General features: G+C 39.3%; 1 protein-coding gene across 1 annotated transcript; it reads left to right on the plus strand.

The window, feature by feature from the left end:
• Window positions 1-2,659: 2,659 nt before the first annotated feature.
• scel (sciellin) lies at window positions 2,660-11,525 on the plus strand (the record flags this gene model as incomplete). The annotated part of the gene is made up of 29 exons (XM_079733805.1): window positions 2,660-2,680; window positions 2,920-2,980; window positions 3,168-3,255; window positions 3,921-3,980; window positions 4,153-4,215; window positions 4,381-4,416; window positions 4,526-4,579; window positions 4,818-4,835; window positions 4,957-5,004; window positions 5,113-5,181; window positions 5,280-5,333; window positions 5,605-5,673; window positions 5,854-5,892; window positions 5,997-6,029; window positions 6,148-6,180; window positions 6,284-6,349; window positions 6,489-6,536; window positions 6,633-6,674; window positions 7,107-7,172; window positions 7,387-7,437; window positions 7,918-7,971; window positions 8,436-8,483; window positions 8,933-8,986; window positions 9,510-9,563; window positions 9,687-9,755; window positions 9,956-10,030; window positions 10,162-10,270; window positions 10,757-10,859; window positions 11,097-11,525. 29 exons carry the CDS (start codon window positions 2,660-2,662, stop codon window positions 11,111-11,113), a joined length of 1,602 nt encoding a protein of 533 aa, XP_079589931.1. The 3' UTR covers window positions 11,114-11,525.
• Window positions 11,526-11,778: the final 253 nt, after the last annotated feature.

Genomic DNA, 11,778 nt, shown 5'->3' on the forward strand with positions numbered 1-11,778 from the left:
AAACGCTATAGTGTCTATTGCTTGTATGGAATAATCAGGGAATTCATTGCCTGTGAGGGGTTGTCTTTTTTGTTTACTTCTAATGTTGTGCAAGATCTCTTTTCCTCTCTTCACTGTGACAGCACTGGCGCCATCCAGTGAGATGTATATTACATGCCAACATACCATGACGCACTGTCAGCAGAAGATTAGAACTTTAAGATACAAGGAAATGCTTTTTTTTATGTTTACCAGCTTTATTACGTTGATCCATTCTAACTGATGTTTTTTTAAAAAATAGCTGTAGTGACATGGGATGACTTTCTTACAATTAGGCCTATTCATTTGCATATAGTGCAGTTTTACTCAGTTCTTCAATGTGTGATTGCTTTGATGAGACAAGTAAGACAGAGTTGCTTAACACGTGTTCAAATGTTTAAACAGTTGCATTCCCTGATGACTGACTGCTCGGCCTAATGATTGCTGTTAAGTTATCTTACTCTGCTCAACTTTCCTTTGCCCTCTAGTCACACTTAAGTCGGTTGACACTGTAAGGTGGAAACACAAATGACCTGCATTCCTTTCTTGTGTCCCGGCCAGGGTTGTGACAGATTAGGTGGGGCTAGTGTATCTGTTGTCTTTCCCTGTCACACCCTTGCTTGCTATGCTCTTTCATACTCCCTCCCTAACAATCACGGGTGGACGTGTTTTTGAATGCATGTAAAAAAAGAAAAATCAGAATTTATATGTGCCTTCTTCCCCTAAAACCTGTGTATTAATCACACCATATTAAAGGTCTAAGATTTATGGAAAACTCGATAATTTATTCCTTATCGACATTGCTAAATAGGGACTTGTTGCATAGAAAACATTGTCATTGAACAAAAACGTGTTAACTGCAAAAACGCTTAAGAGAAAAGCTGTTATCTCTAATGTGTACTACACACCCTGTCTGACCTAAATTTGACACAGCACAAAGACAGTAGTTCAAAGTTTAACAGATAACACTTTCATATCATTGTTAAACTCTGTTTATAGTACTATTAGTACTGAGGGTTTTCAGTGCACCAGGGATTTTCAGTGCACCAGGTTTCAGTTATGCATAACTTATTGTACTGTTCATGACTCATGTATAACAGGTTCTGTGGCCCAATGGTATCAATAGTAATTCGGTTTCTGAGGTCCTCTCGTTTCACCCATTGCAAAGGTGTGCATTAGTACTCCCATTAAATAAGTATTCCACCTACTTCCCTTTGACAAAACAAGAAAAATACACACAAACACATATGTACACACACATGCACATAGACACTATTAAACACACTCATAAATAAACCAATACTAATGAATGTTTCACCGAGGAAAACGACATTAAAATGAGGACTGAGAAAGCAGCGGGCAGGGCAGAGAGAGGGAGAGAGAGGATCCCTCCCCATACTGCTGCTTATGCTCCTTGTTATACTCCGCCCACAGGTGGCCTTGAAATCTCCTCCCTTGAGGTCAAAAGCACCGGGAGCGATATAAGTTTGTGATAGTTGAGTGGAATAACAGACAATACTTCAGAGCTCTTGTGAAACTCCCAAGGTATGTCGTCTCTATGTTGGGTATTTGTATATGCTGGTAATTGTTTTGCAAATGACTTTCAGGTATATTTCAGACATGTGGCATATGTGCTTGAGGAAATGGTTTCTTGAAGTAATAAACGCCACTGGGCTTATTAGGATTACAGGTAAAATAGTGGACTGGCAGGTGTTAATGACAAGTTAACAATATGATCACTCATCTAATAAGCAGAATTGATTCATGGATGGTAATGGTAATCATTTTCTATTAATAAGTATCTTATTCTCATTTTACTCTAGAGGAGATGCGTTAAATGTTTTAGAGTCATACTGTAGTCCTATTCATCTCCGATTTATAGTAAGCCAACAATTTATTAATTGCCAGGATGTGGTGAATGACATCCTTTCAGGCCACAGAAAACCACAAGCAAATATAAATACGCTGCTATTTCTGTCTCTCCCAAACCTTTATGGAAATCACACATTGACTAAACAAATTATTTATTTCAAACTGTTAAGAAATTTTACCTGCATCAGAACGTTATCTTATTTGATATTATACATCTGACATTCTGGAATGTGAAAACAGAATGTCAATTTGTAAATATTTCTACTTTAACAACATTTTGAAAGTATTGTCTTGGGCTCTCTCTTGTCTATAGGTAACAGTCTCAACATGGTCTCACCAGCCACCCATGTTTCTGGTGAAGCTTTATAAGCTTCGACAACTTTATTTTTTAACCTCTTCAGATATACCAAAGTGCATTCATTTATGTGGCTTATTTACGACTCAAATGGGCCTCAGCCTGATACTGACAATAGTTGGGCTGGACATGGTTGAGCCCAAATATTACCTTGTCTTTTGTTTACACTGTACTGTTCGTCCTATAGCATGCCTGTTGGAGGCAGGGTATATATCGTTATCATGAATGCCTAATGGAATGTTGCTGACGTCCCCCTCGCCCAAAGGTGTGTTCGGGGAGGGTGTGCTGTGGTGGATGGGTGTGTCACCACCACATGGACAAGATCAGGGCCAACTGGTTTGGATCTCAGTCTGGCAACCAAGATTCTAGTTCTCTGTGTGTCATTACTCTGTTGGCACAATGAAATGAATAGGCATGGGTTCTCCGCCGGAACTTGTAGGTGCATTAGCTTGTACTTGCTTGGAGGGGAAGACGGGGAACACCACTGGTAGATAAAGAGATTTTTAGAAACCCGATCGAGTGGATTGTATGGTCGCAGTTGTCTGGGACCATTTGAGGATATCAGATACCCGGCTGATGTCACTCGTAATCGACTGGAACAACAGCCAACAGCGGCCTCTAGTGGCTGACATACAGAAATATTGAAAAATACTTTTTTGCTCTGTTTTTGATAGGGAAAACCACAACACTGCCGACATGTCTTACGGGGCTACCCAAAAAAGTTCATCCCGTCTTGTAAGTATTGTGTAATTCACTCGTTATGTCGTGGTGCACAATGACATGACATAGTCATTGAATATTTTATATAGATATATATAAAGATATCTATATATCTTTTATATAGATATATAGATTCTATCCAGATGTTTCTCAAGCCCCCAAAAACCCTTAAATCCCTATTAACATTCCATTCCTGATGCAGCCACCTCAAGTACCACTCAGCTGAAGACGTCCCGGCTGAAGGACAACAGCTGGATCCGCAAGGATGAGGAGGAGGATGAAGACATTGAGTAAGTCCCACATGGGGATCGAACTAGCGACCTTTCGGTTACAAGGCAACTGCTCTACCACCTGAGCTAAGCCCACACACACACACACACACACACACACACACACACACACACACACACACACACACACACACACACACACACACACACACACACACACACACACACACACACACACACACACACACACACACACACACACACACACACACACACACACACACACACACACACACACACACACACACACACACACACACACACACACACACACACACACACACACACACACACACACACACACACACACACACACACACACACACACACACACACACACACACACACACACACACACACACACACACACACACACACACACACACACACACACACACACACACACACACACACACACACACACACACACACACACACACACACACACAGTAAGTGCATAGACAAAGCTTTGGGTGTGATCCATATCAGTAGAATCTAAAGCACTTGGAATGTGCTGGTCATATCTCAAAGTACGGGTTACATACATACGTTCCTTTCATAGTCGTTAAGCAAGGTGGCCTGCCTATTATTATCAGCAATGGTGAATAGAATACCTATGTTCATCATCTTTTTTTATGTGAATAATTTCTCTTTTCCTCCCGTAGTCGAGATCCTAACTTTGGAAAGAGTATTCTGGGCCACGTTTCCACTGTGACCAGTGACAGGTAATTTAACATATTTCTGGATTATTCAATGCCAAAATTAGTCTTTTCAAATATATTTTTCTTCTTCTTTTCTGATACTAATACTAATAATACAGATAAACTAATAATAATTGTTACTTAAAACATTAGTTTTCACCATTCACTAACTTCGTTCATTTATTTTTGCGAGCAGCAAAGTGCCTGAAAAGACAACTGACACCAAAGGCACAAGTTATGTTCAGTCTCTAACCAAGCGGTAGGATCTTGGCACTAATCATCACTCATAATACTCATAACATTAAAATGGAGAGTGGCTAAACACACCCATAAAGCTGGGTGCAGTTTAGCCACCACCATTAACATCCCAGCTATGTTTAAAGACGGTGTTTGTTGGGGTTTGGGGTTGTTTTTTCTTACTCAGATTTAGTGCCAGTCAGGAAGAACTGGACAAGATCAGGTGGGTGTGCATGTTTCTGGGCCACAGCTTTCCCCCTGAAAGACGTATTGATTTATAAATCAATGTCATGGCACATCTTATGCTAATGACACATGTCTTTCATCTGCAGCACGTCTCCCAACAGCAGGACCACCACTAACAGGACCACCACTAACAAATGGAGGTATAGTGTTTTTAAAAATACTAATAAGACATCAAAATACTTAAATAATCATAATATAATAATCCGTTGTTATTCAGTCAATCAATCAATATCCATTATTTAACCAGGTAAAAAAATATTGAGATATTAAAATCTCTTTTCCAAGAATGACCTTGCCAAGAAGGCAGCACTATTATACGTTGTTATTATGTGTCATGAATGATAATGAATGATTTGTTTTGTGTCCTTGCCACCACAGTACCCTGCCATCCCCGAGGTGAGCCACTCTCAAGATCCTCTGCCCTCAGCAAGGTTCAATATCACAAACAATGTTGAAAAATCATGTATTGATTATTGTATATTGATAACTAAGCGTGTCCTTATCAATGTCCCTCCAGGTCCTCCCTCTCCAGCACTTCTAGCGTCACAGAAAGTCCTAAGAAAATGTAAGACCCAAAACATGGCTGCATGTAAACCAATGCTAAAACATCACTGTGAAGCCTGTGTCTGTTCAGGTTGTAATGGGTTTTTCCTCCATTGCTTAACGCCTACAGTAGCACTACAAGCACCACCGTTAGCGAGAACGGCAAGAAGACAGAGACAACAACTACGACATCCACCAGGTAGAGTGAACAGCTCACATTACATTGCTTTACACCGCCATTGTCATTGTATCACAGTACAGAAGGAACACCAATTCACTCATTGATCCTGCCCGCAGGTCCGGGACTTTCACCGATCGTGTCTTCTCTGATGGCAAGAGCTCACCCAAGGGGTAAGAAGCACATTGCCACGACTGCATTTGAAGTACCAATATATATATATATATTGATAAATATATATATATATATATTACTATTGTTTAATTATTGATAAATTATTCATGCATTTCAAATTAATATTTTTTGTATATATATCATATTTGTATGTTTTTGTATTTGTGCTGATGTGTGCTGCTCATAAGCCTTAATTTGCCCCCTAGGATGTCTGAATTACACATCTTATTAAATCTTATCTCATAACAATATATTTATCCACTATCACAGGGCCCCATACTCGCCCTTGTCACCGTCGTCCACCAAGGTGACTGAGACAACAATAACCAGCATTAAAGGGTAAGATGCATACCATCCTTTAAAATATTAATTTATATTGGAGATTAACATTTAGGCCTACTTTCATATCTCAAACTATATTTCAGGTCATATAGTTGATATGAATATGGGTCTGTGTAGGATAACATATAAATTCATATCTCTGTATTCATATATGAATCCTTTATTGTTATTTTACAGGGCTGAAGACCCGTACCTTGATACCCTAACCTTTAAAAGGTAGGATGGATCACCCCTCATGAACTGCTTATCAATCATATAACTTTTATGACCTATTTCATGCAAACACAAGATTGTAATTCTGGTGTATTTCTTCATTATAGCAAGCCTGGGACAGTCAAATCCGGCACCGAGGGGTAAGATTGACTTAAAAACAGTTGGAATGAGGAAGAAAAATGTGAAAGCTGAACAGTGTTCATTGTGAGGTCCCTTAGTCGCTATGCTAAATATTGTGTTTTCCTTTTCCCTCTTCAGGAATACCTATAGTACGACAAGGACTTCCTCAAGGTGAGTGTGTTTGATGTTTGCTGTAAACAAAAGAACATTCTGTTTGGAGAGAGAAATACGACAAAAAAGTATTGATGACGGACTATTCTGAAAAACCTTATAGTGCTGAGGACAAACTGTTTGACAGCCTAATACCTTCAATCAAGTCTGACCCCAACTCCTCTGTGAGGTGAAGCAATCTATCTGTCTGAATGTCTATCTAGTCACATATTTGGATCCATCCATCCATCTATATATATATATATATATATATATATATATATATATATTCTGAACCTCTACTGACATTCACATTTCTTGATTTGCAGCACCACTGTAACCACAACCTCTGTTGTGAAAGAGGAAAGCCTCAATGAGTGAGTTCAGAAATTAAAGATGACGTGCAAAAATGCATCATCCTGGCATAAAGCTAATGACTGATCAATAACTTTCAATGAATTTCCTTTTTTCAGAGATGTTTTTCCTGCTACCAACACAACAAAGAGCTACTCCTCGTAAGACAATCAATGCATCATACAGGCTACATGCTAGCATTAGCTTTGTTTCCTGTAATGGCTGCTGAATACTGAATACTCTGAATTGTGGGGGAGACAGGAAGTCTGTGCTCCCCTGAAAGAAACCTGAGCTCCTCTGATAGAAAAACACATCTTCATTCCAATGCAGTTCGCTCAACTTACAATTATATGCATTACATTGTAGTGTAGACTAAATGTAAAATAAATATATTCAAATGACATGTACAATTATTATTTGAAGGGGAACACCCCCGATCTAAGAATAAACTGGCATAGTCATCATATTATATATCAGAATTGTCCAGTTGTTTTGATCCTTGGATCTCAAAGTGTGTTTTTGTCATCATGTGGAGCCCCCTTGTAGCAAAGTAGTATTGTGGACAATGACCATACGTATGTTTGATCTTTCAGCAGTGAGGACCAGTTGTATGACACCCTGCTGCCCAAGTCCATCACTGGCCTCTCTCCGGCTAGCAGGTGAGGCAAACCCCATGTGTACCTACTTCATCATAATGACAATTATTCATGGCCCTTATACAGCGCTTTAAAGACATATAAAGCGTCTTGAATAGTGTATGAGTATCGAGGGGATATGACTCCTCTTCCACTGCCAGCCACTTCAAACCAGAAAAACACACAGAGAAATCAATATAAGCACGATCTGCTCACATCACTGTATTTATATCAACAGCACTACAAGTATCACAAGGAGAGAAGTGAAAACTGTGGAGAGCTCCCCCAGGTACGCTCCTGATTATGATTACTATACTATATTTAAATGAAGCAGACGCCCTTTCTACCAACATCAACCAAACTGAGAGTGAGAGAGAGTCACTTAGGGCGTCATCTCAGAATCTTCTCTGTATTCCCAATACACACCTTAAAAACAAGGGTGATACAGCCTTCTCTGTTGTTGTCCCCAAACTCTGGAATGCTCTACCTTTACAAATTACGTCCTGTCCCACCATTGACTGCCTTAAGTCCAACTTTAAGACTATTATTTTCTCCCAAGCTTTTAATCTACCATAATACCCCCCCCCCCCTTTTTTTTCCTTTATCCCCTCTGATGTGCCCATGGTATATTATTATTGTTGTTGTACTATTGTCATTGTTTTGTTTGTTTGCTAAGCACTTTAGGTCAACCATGTTGTTGTTGTTTTTTTTGCTATATAAATAAAGTTGACTAAAATAAATACGTTGATTCACTCTCTCTCCCTCATAGTGACAAATACAGCAGCTACAGCCCAACTGTCACCAGCAGCGAGCCAGACTTCAGGTATGAAGATCCATGTTATTCATGTTATTCATTATCAGCCAATAATGAATGATGATAATATAATAATAATAATACTGAAAATAATGATGCTAACAATAAAAGGTGAAGCAGACAGCTTATCTACCATCTTCAATACATACGTAATTTATAATATATACGATCATTATGAGGATATAAGTCCCATTTGTACAGAGCGTCATCAGATACATTGATGGCGTACCTGATGATATGTATATATGTTTATAATGAGAGGCATAATTATTATTATTTGATTATAATTACTATACTATATTTAAAAGAAGCAGAAGTCCTTTCTACCAACATCAACCAAACTGAGAGTGCGAGAGAGTCAAATAGAAAGAGACTTGTTTAAATATATGGAGGAGTAGGTAATCCTGCTGGAGTAGGTAATCCTGGCATGTTTGAATATATGTTCTAAACGTCAACTCTGTCTCTTCTCACAGTGACAAATACAGCAGCAGGACCTACTCCAGCAGTGGACCAGACCCCAGGTATGTTCATAGTAATTAATATTATATAAATATTATAACCGTATATATTGATATAAATATTAGAATTAATAATATTTATAATATTTATAATGATATAACAATAAGATAAGTATAATGTGAGTGAGAGAGAAATTGAGCGAGTGAGAAAGAGTGTGAGGGAGACATTAAAAGAGAGAGAGAGAGAGAGAGAGAAAGAGTGTGAGGGAGACATTAAAAGAGAGAGAGAGAGAGAGAGAGAGAGAGAGAGAGAGAGAGAGGGAGAGAGAGAGAGAGAGAGAGAGAGAGAGAGAGAGAGAGAGGGAGGGAGAGAGAGAGAGAGAGAGAGAGAGGGAGAGAGAGAGAGAGAGAGAGAGAGAGAGAGAGAGAGGGAGGGAGGGAGAGAGGGGGAGAGAGAGAGAGAGAGAGAGAGATGGATATTTTATAAATCTAAATTCGGTCTCTCCTCACAGTGACAAATACAGGAGCCCCAGCCGGACCACCTCCAGCAGCGGACTAGACCCCAGGTATGTTCGCATTCATAATAATTAATATTATAGAAATATTATAACAGTTTATAGATATATTAATGTAGTTTATAATAATATTAATAATGTTAATCACATACCAATAATATAATAACAATACTTTGATTGAGAGGGAGAGAGATATTGAGGGAGATTATAGTAACTCTCGATTGAAAGACTGAGAGAGAGAGAGAGAGAGAGAGAGAGAGAGAGAGAGAGAGAGGGGGGGGGGAGGGAGAGAGAGAGGGAGAGGGAGAGAGAGAGAGAGGACCTACCAGAACCTACTCCAGCAGTGGACCAGACCCCAGGTATGTTCATAGTAATTAATATTATATAAATATTATAACCGTATATATTGATGTAAATATTAGAATTAATAATATTTATAATATTCATAATGATATAACAATATAATAAGCATAGAGAGAGAGAGAGAGAGAGAGAGAGAGACAGAGACAGAGACAGAGACAGAGACACAGTTATATGGATATGTTATAAATGTCATTTCTGTGTCTCTACACAGTGATAAATACAGCAGCACCAGCAGGACCTACTCCAGCAGTGGACCAGACTCCAGGTATAAACTTATTATTATTTTGCGTTATGTAATGAAATTGCTGAATAGATTTACATGTATTATTTTAATATACTGTATGTTTTAATTTCTGATAATCACATACCATGTTTGGTTACTTCCTAGTTATGAGTACACCACTATCAGCAGCCCCTCAGTCTACACCACCACCTCCACAACATACAAGGACCGAAGGTATAACACAGCTATGATAGATTCAGCATTTTATTAGAGATTTGGTCTCTACTATTCATACCACATCATGAACTTACTACAATATGAAAAAACTACAGTATAAAACTACAATATGAAGTTTGCAGGATAGTGTATTTAGGGTGTGCGACTCCAAGCTTGTAAGGTAATCGGTTTAATCATGTTTTTGTTTAACATTTAAGGATGGATGACTACTTGGATGGGAACTCCTTCTCTTCTAAATCCAACATCCAGACTGTGTATTCAGCTTCTGAGAGGTGCGCACACACACGCACACTGACACATACACGCACACACACACACACACAGTTTGTCAAACTGTTATTGGCATACACTATATACAATGCTGATCGTCTCTTCTTGTTTTGCTGACCCCTGACCTATGCAGGACCGTGATGGAGAAGGATCTGTGCTCCTACTGCCGAAAGCCCTTCAACACTGAGGCTAAGATGGTGCTCGACGACATGAAGATCAACTGTCATGCATCCTGCTTCAAGGTAGAGAACAACACAAGCAGGGCCGCTGCTGGCCGTTTCGGTGCCCTACGCGAGCGGCAGGGGGGGGGGTGTACCTGAGGTGGCACCAAAAACCTTCATTTTTGGTGCCCCCTCAGGTACTTGGTGACCTGCGTACTCTGCGTATAGGGAGCGGCGGGCCTGAACACAAGGCCACATTTACGTGCTAAAAACCTGCAAAGATCTGCATTTTAAAACTCACAGACTCAAAGAAACGCAACTCTTTATTGTCGATGTGTTAAGACATACAGGGGTTAGTGTGGCTGATGTGCTTATAAAATTGTTGTCCATTTCAAAAATGTACAACCTGACGTTCAAATAAGTGGACATATAAACAAATGTACAACTGTAACCGTCCATCACCATACAAGTGTTCCATCCAAAAGTATCTATCAGCCAATTAGTGGCCTTTAGAAGAGTCCACGCTGACCCTAGAGCTCCTGTCTAATGCAACGTGTGCTCCACCAGTGTGAGGTGTGCAGCAACAACCTGGGAAACCTGAAGGCCGGGGACAGCCTCTGGATCTACAGGCGCACCGTGCACTGTGACCGATGCTTCGAGGTCACCAGAGGTAAACAACAACGCTCACACGGGACAAGGTCATCTTTAGGGAAATGTGGACCCCGTTTTATTATTAAATAGGTAGCTTTCCACTAGCCTTTTGAGACCATCCTCCTCACATTCGGTTTCACAACAGAATGTGAGGTCACTTGATCAAGAAAGGCTCCACGCTAGCATTCCACACATTAAATAAGAACAATTCAAATCAATCAACTGGAATAATTAAATAACTTTTGCTTTCTTGCAGAAAAATGGCGGCGTTGACCATCAGACCTTCTGTGAAGACCTTCCATAGATAATACGCTAATGATGTAACTTTTGTTTAGGTACTGTATGCTCAAGGGTGAAATGGGTTATCTTATATATATGGATGTGGCACATACTAGACATGTTATAGTCAAAAGGTTGGGGACTAAATTATTAAAAGTGTATACATAGTCCATCAGCAGTTATGATGAGGGTTTGACTCATTATTTTACCTTTTTAAAGACATACTGGTCTTTAATGATATCACTACCTGTTTTTGTTTGTATCTGTGTATTAATCCTACTTAAAATATTCTCTTTTACCACACTTTGATACATAGCAAGAATTTTGGGCCGGGGGCTAATAAGTACGTGCAATAAAGGTATTAACATTAATATTGAATATCAATAAAATACATATAAATACACAACGCCTTTTGGTCTGTAAATATTTGAATGCATTTTAATTGAATGAAAAAATACGTATGAAAATTTTATACTATTTGATAATTCTTGAGCCAGATGCCTTGTCTGATCCTAAAGAAGGAACCGTCTTTGATGTGGGTTTATTTCCCTGTAAAGTTTAACATAATTCCACATTTGTGGTGGTGTGATGTGATTTTAAGTGCTTGAAGTCGACCAATCAGGTGGAGGCAGCATGGATGCTTTCTCCTGGTTGGACCG

Source organism: Pollachius pollachius, assembly GCF_949987615.1.
Source record: "Pollachius pollachius genome assembly, chromosome: 3".
In the NCBI taxonomy this organism is placed as follows: domain Eukaryota; kingdom Metazoa; phylum Chordata; class Actinopteri; order Gadiformes; family Gadidae; genus Pollachius; species Pollachius pollachius.